The sequence below is a fragment of the Phyllosticta citriasiana genome, assembly GCF_038021145.1.
Source record: "Phyllosticta citriasiana strain CBS 120426 chromosome Unknown IWZ02scaffold_6, whole genome shotgun sequence".
Classification (NCBI taxonomy): Eukaryota; Fungi; Ascomycota; class Dothideomycetes; order Botryosphaeriales; family Phyllostictaceae; genus Phyllosticta; species Phyllosticta citriasiana.
The window spans coordinates 784,907-803,554 of NW_027117283.1; the positions used below are offsets into that span (position 1 = coordinate 784,907).

General features: G+C 55.6%; 5 protein-coding genes across 5 annotated transcripts; 1 reads left to right on the forward strand and 4 right to left on the reverse strand.

The window, feature by feature from the left end:
* Positions 1–92: 92 nt before the first annotated feature.
* IWZ02DRAFT_490194 (uncharacterized protein) lies at positions 93–1,558 on the reverse strand (the record flags this gene model as incomplete). Its single annotated transcript, XM_066769646.1, has 3 exons — positions 93–700; positions 848–1,016; positions 1,217–1,558. The coding sequence occupies 3 exons, from the start codon at positions 1,556–1,558 to the stop codon at positions 93–95; spliced, it is 1,119 nt and encodes a 372-aa protein (XP_066622977.1).
* A 1,335-nt stretch (positions 1,559–2,893) lies between these two features.
* Positions 2,894–4,999, reverse strand: IWZ02DRAFT_253657 (uncharacterized protein). The gene is made up of 6 exons (XM_066763224.1): positions 4,692–4,999; positions 4,550–4,645; positions 4,345–4,499; positions 4,160–4,298; positions 3,464–4,110; positions 2,894–3,412 (listed from the first exon to the last, which is right to left on the reverse strand). The coding sequence occupies exons 1-6, from the start codon at positions 4,759–4,761 to the stop codon at positions 2,939–2,941; spliced, it is 1,581 nt and encodes a 526-aa protein (XP_066622978.1). The 5' UTR covers positions 4,762–4,999; the 3' UTR covers positions 2,894–2,938.
* Positions 5,000–11,200: 6,201 nt separating this feature from the next.
* IWZ02DRAFT_253701 (uncharacterized protein) lies at positions 11,201–13,728 on the reverse strand. The gene is made up of 2 exons (XM_066763225.1): positions 11,511–13,728; positions 11,201–11,416 (listed from the first exon to the last, which is right to left on the reverse strand). Exons 1-2 carry the CDS (start codon positions 13,595–13,597, stop codon positions 11,278–11,280), a joined length of 2,226 nt encoding a protein of 741 aa, XP_066622979.1. The 5' UTR covers positions 13,598–13,728; the 3' UTR covers positions 11,201–11,277.
* Positions 13,729–14,269: 541 nt separating this feature from the next.
* Positions 14,270–16,118, reverse strand: IWZ02DRAFT_450496 (uncharacterized protein). The gene is made up of 4 exons (XM_066767470.1): positions 15,980–16,118; positions 15,583–15,925; positions 15,375–15,532; positions 14,270–15,325 (listed from the first exon to the last, which is right to left on the reverse strand). Exons 1-4 carry the CDS (start codon positions 16,010–16,012, stop codon positions 14,510–14,512), a joined length of 1,350 nt encoding a protein of 449 aa, XP_066622980.1. The 5' UTR covers positions 16,013–16,118; the 3' UTR covers positions 14,270–14,509.
* A 94-nt stretch (positions 16,119–16,212) lies between these two features.
* Positions 16,213–18,409, forward strand: IWZ02DRAFT_253872 (zinc metallopeptidase). The gene is made up of 3 exons (XM_066763227.1): positions 16,213–16,725; positions 16,780–16,885; positions 17,063–18,409. The coding sequence occupies exons 1-3, from the start codon at positions 16,539–16,541 to the stop codon at positions 18,084–18,086; spliced, it is 1,317 nt and encodes a 438-aa protein (XP_066622981.1). The 5' UTR covers positions 16,213–16,538; the 3' UTR covers positions 18,087–18,409.
* The last annotated feature ends 239 nt before the right edge of the window (positions 18,410–18,648 follow it).

The window sequence follows — 18,648 nt, forward strand, 5'->3', positions numbered from 1 at the left end:
GAAGCATCTCTCCCTCTCCTTTACTCCTCGCCGCCTGCCAGCCCCTGCCTCGACACAGCTTTCTTTCCATTCAAAACCAGCCCACTTCGCCCCTAATACCCCCTCTTGCGATCCACCACATTCCACAACCGATCCCCTCTAGCCCTCCTGCCGACATTCTCCGCCAAGATTTCCAGACTCCTCGACGTGTACTCCGTCGTAGTGGCGCTGATATGCGGCGTAATGGTCGTGTTCGGCGCATCCCACAGCGGATCATCAGCAGGCAGGGGCTCCGGGTCCGTGACATCGAGGGCCGCACCGGCAAGGGTGCCGTTCTTGAGCGCGTCGACGAGGTCCGCCTGGTTGAGATTCTGGCCGCGGCTAATGTTGACGAGGTACGGGGCGTGGGTGCGTTTGCGGTCCGAGGTCGTTTCGTTGTTACCGCTGCCGCGCGCCAGCACGTCGAACTCGGCCGCGCCGAGGAGGTGGCGCGTCGCGTTTGTGCTGGGCACCGACACGAGTAGCACGTCAATGTCTTGCGCCAGGAAGTGGTGCAGCGACGGCGTTGAGAGCCCGCTGTACCACGCCGACGGGATGCTGCCGTCGCGGTCGCCCGTGCCTGGCACGATGTACCCGTTGTCCGCTCGGCTTTCTGGCGTGTCTTTGGCGTGTGCCGTGTATGCGATGACGTCCATGCCCATGGCTTTGGCTACGCGGCCAACTGTTGGTCGGGGTGGTGGTTAGTTGGCTAGTGATGCTGGGACGGACGTTGGGTGCGCCCTCCCCCCCTCCTTTTTTTTTTTTTTTTTTTTTTTTTTTTGCGTTCTTTCTGCGCCGTTTTAGGGAATGGTGAGTCTTTTCGGCTTACCTTGTCGTCCGATGCTGCCGTATCCCAGGACGCCGATGCGTTGGCCCGCCAGGTCACGCACCGTCTGCCCTGGACCGTACTTTCCCCACCGGTGAGCCTTTTGCGCGTCGTGGAATTGGTCGTAGTGATGCGTCCGGACAAGGAGCGCCATGAGCACCCACTCGGATATCTACGTGTCTTGTCAGATGGGGTTTAATGGCCGATATTTCCAAGTGAAAGGGAGGGCGATAAATGTGTGAAATATTTTCGAAGTGACCGGCTCTTGACGATGCTGCAAAGGAACGCACCAAGATGAAAGGAAAAGACACAGGACAGAGATGGAACGACCAAAACGGAACTCAAAAACAAAATGGTCAATAAAGAACCCACCTGCGGCCCATGAATACCACTACTCGTAGTAATTGTCACGTCCTCGTCCTGCCAAATCCAATTGGCCTGGATCTGGTTAGACCCAGCGCTCGTCAGATGCACCCAGCTCAGGTTGGGGGCATCGCTCCTCTCCGCTGGATACGTGTTTCCAGTCACGAGCACCGTGGCATTGGCAAAGGCCTCGCGCGGCAGCGCCGCCTGCCACCCGGGAATCTGGTGGTACTCGACGCGGATCCAGGGGTAGCGCTGCCGCAGCTGCGAGAGCTGCTCGACGGGCTCCGGAGTCGGGAGCAAGATGACGAGCGTCTCATTCTTGGGAGGTGCTTCTTCGCCGCCGCCCATGATGGTGTCGATGTGGTGGTGGTGGTGGTGGTGGTGATGGTGGTTAGAGTTGGCCGAGAGTGGGGATTGTTGCTGTTGCTGCTGCTGCTGTTGCTGGGCCCAGGGGAGCAAACGGAGGGACCGGAAAAAGTAATTGGACGATGACGAAGCGACAAAGGGGAAGCTCGAAGTAGCGGTGGGAAAAATGAGAATGAGCGAGACCAAGGCGAGTAGTAGCAGGACTGATAAAGATGGCCGTTGCCGGCTGGCGGGTGGTTTTGTCAGCGGCATTCTTGCGTCGTCGTATTTGCTGCTGCGCTGCTGTCTGTGCAGGCCTCCCGATCTCTGCTCTTCAATCAAAGCCCTGGTTGTCGTCCAAATGGGAAAGATAGGGAAAAAAGTAGTGGCTGGCTATCGTGGACCCTGCCGTCGCGGCCGTTGGATGTTCCGTTGGAGCCGTTGGCAACGCGGGACATTGGTGCATCACAGACTCGGACCAAGAAACAACCTAAGTCATGGCCGGTTGAACAACTTCTTTTTCTGTGCCGCTGCGGCAACGCTTCTTGCTTGCCCGCTTCAACCCATGACTACACGTGCTTTGACGAGCTTTCTGCGCTCCATGATAACAGCGTCTCTTCCTCGTCACCTCGTCACGCCATGCAGATTGTCGAAGAGAACCCTTGCGCCGTCCAAGAGACGTGCTGTCGTCGCCGCGTGCCTGCAGTGCCTCCATTTGGCTCGTGTTGTCGGTTAGGGCCGGCACGCTTTTCGATCCGGGGCGGTTGGGGACATAGCTCCCGCGACTTAAGCTGACTGATGCTGCTGATTTTATATTCGAGCCCCATTTTCAAAAGGCAATTGGACAGAATGATGATGCATGGATGGATGCTCCAGAAATCAGAGCAATGCAACCGTGGCGTTTTCTGTGGCTGCCATTAGAGGCGGCGCTGCTTGGTGCTGCTCGACGATCATATGCGCCGCGTCGTTTCACCCGGGGCGGACCGAAGCTCACTGTGTTTGCTTTTGGATGCAAAGAGAATTGGTGGATTCAAAATCAATCATGGAACTGAACATTGAGGGGAATCGAAAAAGGAAGACCAAGAGGTATCAAACAACACATGGAGCACCTTCGCCGCGGGCCCAGCCCTTTCGCTCCTTCCCCATTAATCGACGAACCACCAACGCCGACGACTTCGCTGCAACAGAAATTTCCAGACTGAAAATACTCCTGAAATTCACTTTCTGCTTTTGTCTCTCGCCACGGGTTCAATTACTCCAACTCAACCACGACGCCAAGATGATGCAGAGCTGAAAGATAAAGAAATTCGTCCGCATCCGCTTTTGTAGCAGTGAGCTCGTGGTCTCTAGCTTCCCATCTCAACGGAGAATCCATCTTTTCTTTTAAAATTTCCGTGGGAAGTCGTCAACGCTTTCGCAGTAAACTGGATGAAGTCCAAGTCCTCCTCTTGCCCGCGGGGTGTAAGGATCGTAGCTGTCCCTAGAGCCGGCCGTACTGGGTGCCCTCGGTGTACTAAAACTTCCCACGGGACTCCGATAGTGTCTTTGGTATTCGCTGCCAAAATAATCTGGCGTCTTTCCTCCATCGCTCGAGCTGATAGGGCTTCCGTACGGCTCCTCGGGACTCAGTACGGCGTTTTCAGGGGGCTTGATGGTAGCCACATATGTGTTTGACTGAGGCACTTTGACGAGCTCGAAAGCGCGGTCAGACGTATAGGCCCGCGTGTCTTTTGAGAAGCCGCGAGCGTCCAGTGACACGAATTCCCGTTTCGGGGAGCATCTAGACCGGGCCATATGCACCCAGCCGGTGAACATGGACCATCGTCCCAAAAGAAAGAAGCATTGAAGACCGAGAACCTGTTGGTGTGTGAGCAGGTGCCTGGGGATGGGCATAAAGTGCAAACTTACCGACAAAAGGACAAGTGTAGCAGTGGCAGTACCCTGATTTACGCTGAGACCTTGTGCAGCATCGGTGCACTTGCCACTTCTTGGATACGGGTGCTCCATAAGGCACCTGATTAACGGCAGAGCAGTCTCGACGTGGTTCAAGGCAGTGGTCTCCTTTTGATCCAAGTACACAAAGACAACGGAGAAGAAGATGACGTCGACCAATACGAAGAGTACGATGAGGATTCCTCGCCATTGTAGCCAAAATACTTTGCTGACGCGCCGGTAGACGATTTTTGCAGAATTCTTGCGCGACTTCAAGCTGCCCTTGTAGGAAGGTAGGCTGGTGCTGTCTTGTGTCTCAGTCTGGTCGTCGCTCCACATGTTGTTGAGGTACACGTTGATGCAGTAGCAGAAGGTTCCGAGTTGGATGAGCGCCGCCGCTCCTGCTATGCCGAGCAAGGGACCCCAGAAGTCGGCCATGGAATGCTCCAAGCTGACATGGCAGGCTGTTCCGAAGCGGAAAGAGACGCCTGTAAAGGCCATTGTTGTGGCGAAGAGTATCGCAGGTATGCCCCACCCAAAGAATTGGGAGGCGTAAAAGAATTTACGTCCTGGTGTAGCATCCCAGCAGATTTGGACATGCATTGACAGAGCTCTGATGAAGACTGAGAAGATATCAGTCGAAGAATAGGCTAAGGAGAGGAAGCGACATACTCCACATTGCTGCAGAAAGTCCACCGGCGACAATCAATGCACCGGAAAAGGCGCAAGACACGCTCGAGTACATGTCGTTTGGAGTGATTTCATCGAAGCATTGCTCTGGTTGTGCCCCCAGGGGAATTGCAAATCCAAGCTTTGATCGTTAGCAAGACTTTTCGACGAGGGGACATGTTACCTACTGCGAGCGAGACGCAGCCTACCACCAGGCAGACGCTGAGGTAGTGCCTTCTTGTGTTTGCCACTGGCAGGAAGAGCCATGATACTAGCAAAAATAAACAGGCGATGAGCCCGACGAGGTTGAGGGCCTCGGTCACCTTGTAACTAGACTCGAATGCTTTGAAGACGTTAGTCTTGGACAGTGAAGTGAGGGATAGTCTGACTCACACTCGGAGAAAATCCAGTCCGTGATGGGACATCGAAGACAGCACTCGAGATCCAAGTAGGCGTCTGATACATTGGAACAGAGCCGCCCTGCAGTATCTATGCATGTCAGCATGGATCGCGACTTGGGACAAGTTTTACTTACATCCTCCATCTCCAAAGTTGGCACGATTCAAGAATGGTGCTGGACAGGATACATTTGCCGAACCGGACATGACCGCTTCTCAAATCATTCGAACCCCGGACAGCGGGCATCCAAAAAAGGGATTGCGATACCTTTGCTTCTCGTCGCTTCTTCGAATTTGGACCACTTGATACAAGTGCAATGGTAAATTACAAGTCAGGCAGAGCTTGTCGCTAGATTGACGGGACGAAGTATTGACGAGCTGGCGGTACCTGGCGCCAATTGTTCGAAGGTGACACGAGACTGATGGGAAATCTGAGGTTGGACAAAAGATCCGGGATTCAGAGTGATGGGTCAATGCGAGCCGAATGCGATGGGCAATTACTGGGAGCAAGGTAGACGGAGTAGATGAGGGTACATCGACTCGAAGGAGAAGGTGGAAAGAGAGGCAGTAGACAGAGCATGAGGGGGAAGAGTGAGGATATGGGGAGCCGATAGTCAGAAGGGCCCATATTCTGGCCTACCCCGAGGGTCAAACTCAGCTTTGGAAAAGCGGACGACAGGCCGATCAATCAGAGCATGGTAGAACAGCGCCGGGAGAATGGCGATCCCGATGGGATGGAGGTCGAGCATAGGGGCAGGGGTGTTTCGAGCACAGAACCGCATCTTTGGAGTGCGAATGGCTAGGGCGGCTCTTGATGATGGCAAGGTGCAGATGCCGAGTACCAGTAAGGTCATCAGGCGGCGCCAATTCCTTGCTCTTAAGGTTATTCGGTGACATGATGTCGAGGTGACCGTGGTTCCTGGTATACGACATGCGCAATAGCAATAGCAGGAGGGAGTGGGTTTTCGCGTGGGCCAATACTGTGGGAGTCGTTGGGGATGGAAGCTGAGCCGCACTGCACTGCGGGCATATCCGACTGGGCGAAGGACGGCGTCAAGCGCAGCCAATCAGCGCCGCCGCCCTGCCCGTAAAGGTGACGGCCTCCCGAATTGGCTGCCGGTCCCTCCGTCCTCCGTCAGGCCGTGCCGCACTCGCTTCTCGACCTCCTCGCCATCACCCACCATCTTCGAATCTCGTGCCCCCCTAACCCCCCCGGTATTGCGCTGCTGCATCTCGCATCTTTTCCGACTCCCTGTCTCCGCCTACGCCATTCGACTGCCCCGATGTTTGGGTCCAACACTTGATTGAGACTTGTCGCACGCCACAGAGCGACTCGTATGCGCGAACCGCATGAAGCAACGTCCCACGAGAGGAGAAGACTCTCATGTTTCCATCACACGGCAGGATCCATCACAGCCGTCACGACTCGTTCGAGCTGACCCTCGCGACGTCGGTCGCCGCATTCGGGCGCACATCAGCGCCCCATGCCAATGCCCAACGTCCACTGGTCCGCCTGTCAGCTCTGTTTGGCCCATCCTTACACTGGAAATCTCTTTACCTGACTTTCCCTCCTATCACGCTCTCCATCTTGACTTTGAAACTTCTAGCCCAGCCTTCGCCCTTGGCATCGATTCGCGACCCCATGCTATGAAGAAGAGCTTGACCTATCGTCCTTCTGAGAGTCGTCCAACGAGCATGCGCAGATCATTGCCTGCGAATCGACCGCAGCTCTCCCATTTGAGTGGATGAATCCCCACATTCAACGCTCGTCAACGGTGGCCCGTCCGTCTTGTCAATCAACGGCCAACGGCAACAGCAAACTCGAGACCCGCACCAGCCGCGGCGTGCGCTGAACTAACGGTAAACTCTACGCCGCGAATATTTTTTGAGCAGCAGCATGACTTGAGGGACTGCACGACGGTGGCGCCGAAACAACGCCTCCTCGAAAACGCTTCTCCGAAGCTTTGACTGGCTGGCTGCTGATTGCACGCCCGACAGAGACCAGCATCAGAATGCTGCCAGACGTTACGTATGAAGATACTTCCGAAATCAAACATTGCCTCCGTCAAGGGTCCCTGCAACGGAATGCTGCTCGACCAGCAACTCTTGGAAACCTGGAAAACTATTCCACAATCGCGATTGCATGGAACAATAGCAATGGGTCCAAAAGCACAGCCTGCACCCGCCAGAACCCCTCGCTGCAAATCGTCCCTGCCCAGCGCAATCCGAGAACCGTGCGATGGGGTAGGTGTTGCTCACAGCGAGTCAAACTTGTTCCGCGCCTGTATCAACCTCTGTCGGCAGCGGTCTCGAGCATGAAATTCGTATCCTGAGAACAAGCTCTCCACTATAGACCTATGGCAGCTGCGACATCTGCTTTACTCAAATCCATCTCCCTCGCGAGTCAGGCGGATTTCCTACTTGCGCCCTCATTTGGGGGCCAGCCCACTCGAGAGCCACGAGGCTGCCAAGCAGGCACACGACGCTGCTGACGCTGACTGCCTTCTGGGGACCTTCTGCCTTCCTTCCATCACACGATTGCGGTTCCAGTTTCCTGATCGTCGCCCTTTTCGTGCCAACAAGTGGAACCGACTAAATGACATTCACCCATTCAAAACGTCAGCAAACTTTGACTGCTCCAAAAAGTCAACAGACTCCATCTCGCCAATTCCCCTGTCAATCTCAAGATCGGCGGCAACGCACTCCATACAAAGACATGCTGGTACATAAGGAAGCGAAAAAGAAGAGTGCAGCAATAGCGGCAGCGGTCACCGGACAGCTGGAAAATGAAGCGATGACGCTCGTGCTGTGTGCCGCGTGCCGGCCCACCCGCCGACCTGCGGGGCTGTACCCATCCTTTGGGGAAAAATCAACAAGAGTCAGGGGGTTATTGCTGAATATGGCATTGGGACCTGGAGCGCCGTCAACCCCCTGTCTATCCCCGGCATCCCGCCCGCACTACCGGACATTTTCGTGCAGGGTCTGCATGCGAGCTGACAGGCGCTGACAAAACGGCTACACGCAGCACTGTTGTACATGACCCCGTTCGCCAGTTGGAGCTCGACGCTGGGTGCTGTTGTTGCTCACGAAAGACCTTGTGCTCTGGGCATCATCTATCAACGAGTCGTCCCTCTAACACGGTGGCTGTCGCTGATGACTCTGCCGTCTTCAACAGGCCAAACTTGAGCTTCATTCCACGAGTCCTCGGATCCGGACTTGTCGTCGGTATCTGGCCGTCCCTGCAGACACCATGCAGTAAGCACACCCGCTGACCAGTGCCACCCACATATATACGTGAAAACGACTGCATGCATTTCATTCCGCTGGGCAGCCTCCCGCCGCAGCTGCATGCGTGCTGTTCTCTGCATACATATCGTAAGGCCACCCCCTTTTTTCACGTTCTCACCTCTCAACAGTGCGTATGCGCGCACTTCAGTACGCGAGCGCGTGCTCGGCGGCCGGGCGCCTGAAACTTGAAGAGTGACGTGAGGTCGGATAGGTAACTATTTCGAAGAGCAAAGGGAGAGGAGTGCCCTTCATGCAGTCAGTCTCGGTCTATGGCCGGCGAGCCTATATTCAAATCACGGAGCTCAGAAAAGATACAGTTCTCGACTAATTGTCCGCATGCCTTATCCTATACTCTGAAGTCGCTCCTCATTCCCATGCTTGTTTCAACGAGGCTCAAGACAGCGGAGGAAAGAACAGACTACCCGAGACCTGGTACCTCAAAAATCCACACGCCATCTAAAAATGGCACTCCATCAAGTTTCCCGACTTCGTACCCGCTTGATCCCGCTCCCCGTGCCCGCCTCCCGTGTACCTTGCCCCTATCAACCGGGTACACCTCCTCGTCGAGGTACAGGATACCGGCGTAGGTGTGTGTGGATGTGTGCGCCACGTGGATGCGGGACGGGGCGAGCCTTGCTACACACACCTGGCTGGGCTGAGTAGATTGCGCCGCTAGTCGCCTGCGAGATTTTGTGCATGTCTTGCGTGGAATGAGGATACTTGCCGACATGTTGGCTGATTGTCTCTGGGGGTTCTGTGCAGCTTGATTGTGTTCAATGGTAGGTAGGTAGGTAGTTAGTAGACGTGTGTCGTGTCGTTCCCATTCCGTGGTTCTGGAGAAGTCGTGGAGTCTACTTTAATCTGTGGTGGTGCTGAAAAACTTGAACAGCTGGATTTCCGTTTGGATTTGCTGCTTCATTCCCGTTTCTAAGGGCTCGAACGCTCGAACTCCTTGTGGTCTCTTTGTCCGATCTATCACGTCAATCTCCCTGGCTTTCCGTCTAGCTGTCCGTCGTCACTGTGATGGTAAATTCATGCAATTCCCTATCCATTTCAGTCTGGTTTAAGTACCGGTAGATCCGCGGAGGCTTACTGAGACCCAGGTTTCTCTAAAGCTCCAGTTTTCTTTCTATCAAGCCTTCTCCACAGTCTCCCTCCTCCGCTCTCCCCATCTGTTCAACTCTCATCTGACCCAGTAGTACCTTCAATACCGTGCACGTCAAACACTGAAGCAGTCTGCCAGCCCGCCCCATCCATCCATCCATCTTCTCTCCATACACCCAACACCGCCTCATCTCACGTACCGTACCTACTTACATACCGTACCTACTCAAGTACCTCACGACGGCTCCCCCTCGCACCCGCCCTTACTTGCCTCTTCCCTTACCAACCATCCCACCAAACCGACAAACCACTCAGTCGATCAAGCACTCGGCCGCATCGGCGTGGCGGCGGGGAAGCCAAAAGGCCGCATCTCCGCGGAAACCTGCACCGAGAAAAAAAAGAAAAAAAAGAAAAAAAAAAACCCTCAAACACTCACGCAAGCAAGCAAGCAAGACGACACGCAGATCCCAGCAAGTGCCGGTTGGTTAGGTCGAATCGGCGTGTCCGCCCGGCAATCGCGTCGACGGCAGGCATTTTGACGGACTGACGGCCTGACGGCCTGACGCAATCGAGGCGCAGCACCACACCACACGACACCGTCCGCGATGGTAAGGTAGGTAGGTAGGTGGGAGGGTAGGTAAGGTAGCGTAGCGTAGCGCTCGAAGGAGTCGAAGATGCACATACATACCGTACATGATCTAGCGTTGGGCGAGCGATTGGCGATGTGGCGGTATGGCGCGGCGCGGCGTGGTGCGAGTGGACAGACAGACAGACGCGGTGGTGTGGTGTGGTGTGGCGGGGCGTCGGCTGCCCGAGGTAGCCGCCTACATAGCGTAGGTTAGGGGTACATACACTCCTTCCGCCGCGGAGGAGGAGGAGGCGATCGTACAGTGCGTGCGCGTTGTGCGTGATAGACAAAATAGCGTTGTGGCGCAGTCGTTGGTGTGCCTTGGCACCCAGCGCCTTCGTATTGGCGCGGTTTCGCCTGCGTGCGTGCGCACACCGAGGGAAAGGACGACGACCTACGGAGGTTGGGTCCCACGGTAAGCTGGAGACGTCAGGGGGCGCTGGGAGAGACGGACGAGAGTAGCTCGGTATTGCTCATCACTAACACCGAAGATGCAAAAGGTCAGTTGTGGTACGGGAAGACAAATCTCCAATTCGTTCATCTACTGCCGCCGAGCTACAACTAGCGCCGTGCATCCGCCGTCTTTGGCATCCGGAAAAGCGCTGCTACGCGCTGACCAGTGCAGAGGACGACGCAAGGCCAAAAACATTATTGCTATGTCAGGCTTTCAAGCCGTACATGCCGGTCGGTCCCATATAGATACATTCATGTACCGTACAGAGGATATAGTACAAAAGACGATAAAGCCCCAGGTTGTTTCGACGTGCGCGTGTTTGTTGGGGGTGGTAGACGGAGAAATGGAATAAGGGAGGAGGGGGGAGATGATGCCAGAGTGGTAGTAATAGTGCTGTCGTGGAGCTGTTGCAAATGAGCAATGCATACGTGCGTTACCTATGCGAGTTGAATAGCAACGATTCAAGCAGGGAAGCAGCAGTGCGCGCTTGCTTTGATTGTGACGAAGGAAAGACTGGAGTCAAAACGCGTAGACAGGAATGATTGACAGAAGAAAAAAGACGATAGAAACGACATATGAAAGGAAGGTATGAAGAAAAGTGGATATTGTAGACTTTGCGCTTTGCGTGTAGATGGTTGTGCTGCTCGAAAAAGGCATGGGTATGATGAACAGTTGGTTGCAAAAAATGTGCAAAGAGAAAGAAAGCATTCGGACGCAAACGGAGATAGCGATGGTGAGAAGAGCAAGCGAAAGTGATGTGCAAGCCAAAAACTGGCCACAACGACACAGAAAGCTGTGCTTGAAAATGAAGACTAAGAAACACACTGCCGCCAATCTGGAATCGCAAATGTGGAGACGTGGCCAAATTCAAAGGAAATGGAAGGATCCGTCAGTGCCTTTCACGGCTATACTTGATATGCAAAAGCTACGCTCAACTCGCACAGTGCATTTGAGTACAGCCCTCATAATAGGACGGGTAGAATCAAGAAGCAACCGAAACCTCCTACAGCAGAGCAACAGCCACTCAAGCACAGGGGCCACGTTCAGTGTCCGAATGCCGCACTCTGCCGCTGGTGGCTCATCGAAAATTCTGTAGTAGCCGTCTTTCAGCAAAGGCAACGCCGGTCGAAATGCAAAAAACAGCTTGTCTGGAGATAATTGCAGGTCGTCGCGGCCGTTGACGGCTTTTGAGGATATGAGCGTAGGACCAAGGTGTTGGAGCGCGCAGAGGGGATTGCAAGCAGAGCGATCAGGCGTTGCTCTTCTTGCGGTTGAAAATGGTCCGCGTGCGAGACTTGTCGCGCGCCTTCTTGTCGCCATCTTTTCTCGCAGACCTTCCCCGGACGCTGCTAGCGTCATCGTCATCCTTGTATTTATCCTTGTATATCCTGCGCGGGTAAATCGTTAGCACTACCTTATCGGATGTCTTCTTAACCAGTAGGCGGGAACCGAGAAAGTCTAATGAGAAAATCCTCAACTTACCAAGAATTGCCCGCAACACTCACACCCTTCGCCTCGGCCATCCGGTAGAACCTGGCCGACTTCTTCAGGTCCTTCTTGCAGCCAATACCCTCATGGTAGCAAAAACCTGCTTCGGCGAGCGCGTCCGCATCGCCCCAGCTGCCAGCAATTTCAAAGCAGCGCAACGCGAGGCTCTTGTCTTGCTGGATTCCCCAGCCGTTCATGTAACTGACGCCAAGCTCGTATAGGCTAACGGCGAACTGCGCCTTGTGGGTGCGGCGCTCAACCACGTCAGGGCCAGGCTTACCCTTTGTGGCGTTGTCTTCGTCGTCTGCAACCTCCAGCTGCGCCGCGTCAACAGCCTTGCGCAGCCACTTTACTCCTTCGGCTTGGTTGGGGCGCATGCCCCAACCGTGACGGCATGCAAGGGCGTAGAGAAGCATAGCCGTAGGAATCTCAGCCTTGGCAGCAAGCCGCCAATGGTACGTGGCCTTCTGCACCTCACCCTTTTGATGGAATTCGATACCCTTTTCCAGGTGCATCTGAGGCGTCATGTCTGCAATACGCGTGGTGGTCGCAGTGGTCGCGGTGGCAGCGCTAGACGAAGATGGCCGTGTAGCATTGGCCTTGATTGTGCTGTTGCTCGACACAATTGATGGGGAAGAGGGCCGAGGAATGTCAAAAGATTTTGGCTTGGCACCTTGGGACTCGGACGATGATGTCTTTGATGGCGAAGGGGGAGATGGTGGCCGCTCGTTTGCAGATTGTCTACCGGGTTGAGCGCCTCTCTCCCAGTTCCACTCTCCGTTCATGGCATTGGCAGCACAGATCGATTGGCGATCCAGAGTGCGACCACGAGGCAGGTCGTACCTCGCGTAGATGTACGAAGGAGCAGGGCCATGAGAGTCTGGCCGCGATCCATGTCCATAATGATCCGGCCACGCAATGCTCGAGCTCTCGCTTGTCATGCTAACTGGCGTGGATACATCTTGAGCGTAGGGCACGTTGGAGTCTCCAGAGCCCTGTCGGGAGGGTATTCTATCGTGATGTGGACCGAGCCTAGAGCTTTCCCCGGAAGCCTGACGGGAGGGAGTGCGTGCTCGTTCCGCACTAGGCTCAAGGGTGGACCGCGCGTCAGAAGGCCGCCTATTGTTGCTTATAGGCCTTGAAAAATTGAAAGCAGGAGTTGACTTGGCGCCACTGTATGAATAGTCCGAAGCAACCGACGGTGATCGTGGAAGCGATGCAGGATAGGGTGATGCAGGAGAATGTGACCTAGAATAGCTGGTGTTGGAAGAAAGACCCCTCGGGGGAAGCGAATCGAAAGAGCCTCCAAGCGAAAGGCCCTCGCCGTCATCACCGCTGTCGTTGCGCCCGGAGCGAATGCTTGGAGAGGGGCGGGGAGATTTCTGAAATCCAGGAGACCTGGGAGGCATGAGTCCTCGGCCGGTCCCTGTCGAAGCGACCGACTCGCCGGTGTGCGTTCGGTGGGGACGAGTTGGCAAGCGCTGCGTCGGAGTTCCTCCAGAACTGGGCGTGTTTGGTGTAGGTTCCTCAACCCGGGGTTCAATCGGCTCCGGCGAGGTCGCTCGCGGTATCGAAAAGTAGCCTTGGTTAGATTCCTTGGGAGGCGTGTGGTCTTCTTCTCCGAGAGGCGACAGCTGACTCTGATGGCGGGATACTGGACCATCGTAGTCCCCAGACTGGATGGTGGGGTGTTGGGACATGGGTCGGTGCTCTGGTTTTACTTCGCGTGGATTGTGCAGCACGCCCGCGTCGTCCTCTGGTCTGTTTGGAGACTGAGTGAGTGACCGGCCATCTCTCTCTGCTGAACGACCGCGAACGTAGCCAGGTCCTGGCCGTCTTGCGAGCTCATTCTGGATCTCCAGCGGGGGGAGCCTGCTCAAACGCCTGCCATTTTGTTTTTCTTCGAATCTTTTGGCCAGGATCCTCGATTGCATAGCAAAGGCATCGAGGGGCGAGAGAGCAGGCGGAACTTCGCCAGTGCGCGGCGAGGCGGTCTCATGGACAAACTGGGCTGGGCGGCCTCTTCGCGAGTCGTTCGAGCCTGGACGCAGGTCCAAGTCGTTTGGACGGTTCGGTGGCATGGCGATGCAGGCGAGGGTGTTGTAACGGCAGGAGTGGGTATGGGGCGGTGGTTTGAAATTGGAACCTTGGATATGGCTTTGTGGTCGGTCGAGCTCCACGGCAGCAAAGGGTAGCTAGGTTGGAGCCGGGGCTGGAGCAGAAAGATTTGAGGAGGCGGCGAGCATGGGAAGCAAACGACGAGCGAGAGTGGTGGCGAGACGGCGTCGGAAGAGTGGATGGGGGATGGGGATTGCGCGACTGAGCGAGCTTCGCCTTGGGGTTTCAGGGATGGTGGTGTCGAGGTAGGGAGATGCTGGCAAGGCTTGAGCGGGAGGCCAGGCGGGCGGGCGAGGGGGACGACTCAGGTTGGACGCGCAACGGAGGCGGGTGGGCGGCTGGCGAGCGAATCGAAAGAGCAGGGCTGATTGTAAAAAAGAGCGACGTCGAGTTGGATATTCCTCTCTGGATACGGGCGCCAGTGAGAGAAGGTGGAGGAGAAGCCGGCGCGGAAATACGAGCTTCACCACTACCAGCCAGGGCAGGCCAGGGCAGGCCAAAGGGGCATTGGGGCTTGGCGTCTTTTTTTCGACTCTGCGCTTCGGCCGGGTGTACCTCTTTGCCTGTTCCATTTCCAGCCTTATGCATAAATAAACATGCAGGGACATATCTCGACTCGCATGCTGAGTGATGGATGGCAGTGAACAGTCAGTCTGTTGTTGTTGTAACCCTTCTCCGCATCCCATGCCGCCAATCAACGCCAGCCCAGCGCCTGCCGGCTCCCTTTGCACCTTCACCACCACCACCACCACCACCACCACCATTTCTTCATCCACGCGGTAAACACCCACCTTCGCATCGCGCTCCGTCCCTCGCCCCATGCGTCATGTCATGCGCCCACGCCTTAGCTCCCGACATGGAGATTGCAGGCGCTTCTAGCCCGTTGCCTCAACCTTTTCCCACGCCACACTATCCTTGAGCTGCGGCTCCACGTCCACCGCGCCCGCTGGTCCCCCTGGGCGGATCCCCAGCATCCTTCTAACTAGCCCACTCGGCACCCATTTGCCAACAATATCGTACGCCACGCTTCCCCGGCCGACTCTCCACACATGCTGTGCTCGCTTCCGTGTCAGGCAGTCGAATACAGCGTTGTGCAGCTCCCGCAGCGAGCTACCCTTAGCCACACTTCCACTGTCGGCAAAGAGCCCTCTGCTTGCCGCAATCCGGCTCTGCGTCACGTAGTTCTCAGCATACAACCTCCGCGTAGCCGCAGGCCAAGCGTGTGGTGACCCTTCACGCGCGCTCTGCACAGTGTGTCTTGTCCCTACCCCACTGCAGTCAAAAGTTCCGAGCTTGATGTGACACACGTCGATGCCGATCGTCTCCAGTTCACCGCTCAGCGAAGATGCAAAACCCTCGAGCGCCCCGACGATGGTGCTCTGAACACTGTGGAAGGGCGGTTTCAGCGATGATACGATGCTCGGCGTCAGGAGCACCACACGTGATTTGAATCGGCACACGACCGGCAGGAACGCTTGCGTTGTCGCTATCGTATTGAGCACTTTGGCGTTTAGTGCATCCGACCAATATTCCGGCGCAATGGTTTCGACTGGTCCAGACGGATAAATGAGGTCGGGCACATGCACCAGACCTGCAAAGTTCATCCTGTGTGCAGACGCCCCTGGGAATGCGTGATGTGAACTGAGCAAGGTGTTGGTGAAGCGCTCGATTGTGTACTGTGCATCAAGCGGCTGTGCCACGTCAGTCTTGACCATCGAGTGCTACCGTCGCCCACCTTACATTTGCAATATCCAGAAGCAGGGGCCGAACAGCGAGTTCGCCCTGAAGCTGCTGCTCTTCTTCCGGCGATGACACGACGACGTAGACGATGAAGCCGCGACGTTCTAGATCCGCGCATAGCGACTTTGTGATCGGCGAAGCAGGCGGTCCCGCGATGACTGGGCTTGATGAGCGACAATTTCTCCCGTGGCACGGCGATCCGACATACCAACCACCTCTGTGCGCGCACCATTACTTGCGCGCCTTGCCCTCCGTTTCCTGGAATATGATTTCTTTTGCTGGTACATTACAAACGTGCCCGTGCCGATGAACGCAACGACTGCAGCAGTAATGGCGCGATTTCTAGATATCCAATCTTGTACGCGCTCCAGGTAGCTCGAGGAAGCGCTCACGACAGCGCGAGGCGGCGGCGATGGGCGAGCAGACCTGGGTAGCCATGTCGAATTTGCGAGCGTTTCCCGTATGGATGCGGCTACGGATTCGAAGTGTCTGTCTGTTGCGTCGGCGAGGTCTGCTGAAAATTTGCGAATGTCACTGGAGACGCCGGCGAGCTGCGATGGCGAGATCAGTACGGCGGGAATTCAAGACAAGGAAGGGCGTCGTACGGCATGGAGAAAGTGTTGGTCATCGCTGGTCATGGTGTCTGCGAGGATTTGAAAATAGATTGCTTAGGATTGAAGTCGAGCGCGGCAAGAGGATGCAGGGCGTGTGGAGATGGGCATTGATAGATGACGGGAAGTCCACTTGCGGCGGTGGAGCTTATCGCGAGGTGATCAAAGCGGAGCAGCCTTCGTCATTCGTCACCCAGATTCCGCTTACAGATTAGCTTCCCTCAATCCCCATCACCACGTGAACGCGTAAACCGCGTGCGCCGTCAATTCGTCAACCCAAGCCTCGTCGAGCTGTCGCCATCAAGTCTTGGTCTCGAAAGGCTTGACGAATCCAGTCGTGGCAATGTGAGATTGCTTACGTCGGCTCTTTTTTCAGTCCCTTCGCTCTGCCTGAAGCTTCATCCTTTCTTTTGGGCGGCGCCTTCGCGTCGCCCGTTTCACCCTTCTTCTTCACCCGTCTGCCTATGCTTTTCTACCTTTTCGCTTCACCGCTGCTCGTCAAACTTTCCTTCCATCGTTTGTGAAACCTCCTCACAAGCAGTCTCGTGTGACCATGGCTCGAGGGCACGAGTTTGATCCCCTCTTTGGGAACTTTGTGCACCTGCAGCATCTACCACGAGCCAACGAAGCACAGCTCATGCTCAAGAAGCTTGCATCCGTCGTCAAGCCCATCATGCGAAAGAGAAACTGGAAAGTAGGTCAGCTCGGCGAGTTTTTGCCCGAACAGGCCAATTTGCTAGGTAAGCAGAGCAGCGCCCAACCTGCACTATGGCTTCGCTGACGTTGGCGTGCAGGCTTGAATGTCAACCACGGCCAAAAAATATGGATTCGGCTTCGATACCCAAACTCGACGAACAAGTTCATGGATTACGACGTAGTCGCGGACACGCTGCTCCACGAGTAAGTCTTGAAGTTGGAGATGCCAGTGTTTGTGCAGCTCTCTCCGCCAACAGCGTTCGCTGTCAACCTCCCTCAACCAGATGCCGGCGCTTTGACCTGACTTGATTCGAGCGACTTGGACTTTTCATGGAAATCTTGACCATGATGTACCTCAAAACTCTGCTAACCAACACATAGACTATCGCACAATGCTGTGGGTCCTCACAACGCACAATTTCACAAGCTATGGAATGAGCTCCGAGAAGAATATTGGGCTCTTAAGCGTCAGGGCTACACGGGAGAGGGCTTCCTCTCGGATGGCCACCGAGTAGGCGGACGCCGCATACCTCTCCATGAAGCTCGCAGACAAGCTCGCATTGCCGCCGAGAAGCGCAAGACACTGAATACGGGCTCAGGCCAGAAGGTCGGTGGCAGGACCGTCACTCGAGGAACCGACATGCGCAAAGTAATTGCCGACGCTGCTTCACGCCGTACCGAAATCACCAAGGGATGTGGCCATGGTGACCGTGATGCGGAGAAGAGGGCAGAAGAGGAAGCAAAGAGGCTGGGATTCAGCACCAAGGCCGAGATGGAAGATGCCAACCAAATTGCCATAGCCATTGCTATGATGGAAGGAGAGCAAGACGCAGATAGAGCTGTTCTTCAGCAACTCGCATCACAGTCAAGAGAAGGACTGACATGGTCACCTGACGCGGGTCTAGAAATGGCTCCTCCTCCACTGCCGCCGAACAAGCCCTCTAGCGCACCGCCTTCCATTGCCTCATCATCCGCCTCTGGCTCGTCCACGCGCTCAAAGCGTCCAGTCTCTCGCTTGGTAGCCGAACAGAGTCGCAACAGGCCTCGTCCGTCCGACATCATCGACTTGACCGACGAGCGCCCTTCCAAGAAGCCGTCTTCCGTCATATCGAGCGCCTCGTCATCCTTGGCAACACCTTCAACGTGGATCTGCGAGATCTGCACCCTCATCAATCAGTCCGCACACCTTTGCTGCGATGCTTGCGGCGTCGAACGCCCCTCTCCGCCCGAAATGCCGGCTTCCAGGGCGCGCGGCAGCATAACGAGCAGCATCATGCATCCACTGGACCGTATCCCTCCGCCGCGTGAGAAACCGCTGGGATGGAACTGCATCGGCTGTGGCACGTTTATGGAGCAGCAGTGGTGGACTTGTTCCGCCTGCGGCATTCTTCGACCAGACTCGTAGATACTCAGGAGAGAGTCCCCTTTGCTACAACGACTTATAACAACAGCACGGAACGTCATCATAGATCGCCATGGCATAGGCATGACAGGTAGAGAAAGCACATCAAATAGCGGTCCCTTTAGCTACGACAGAACAGAACTCTGTGGCTCTTCATGACATGGATATTCTAGACAAAGACAGAGATGAAGGAATGAATCGCATCAGAACAATGACGACGCAACCTACGATATCACCACGACTGTAACTATTTGAATTTTGTACTATTAAACACCTCTCGTCCTTCCGAAGATAACCAGTCAGCCTTACATGCCCTGGAACCACCCCACCCCGTTTAATTTCCCCCAACCCTCATCAAGAGCGCGCTCAAGCTCGAGCTCAGTCCAACCCTAACGCCACCCACGGCGGCCCGCGAGCCGGCTCCCGACTCCCGGCTCCCGACTCCTCTCATCCCTCCACTACCACCACCACCACCATCACTCATTCAGCATCCTTCATCCCTCCCGCTTCCTTCCACCATTGTCTCTTTCGCGTGCGGTGGCGACGGGCGAGTAACGGATGGCTT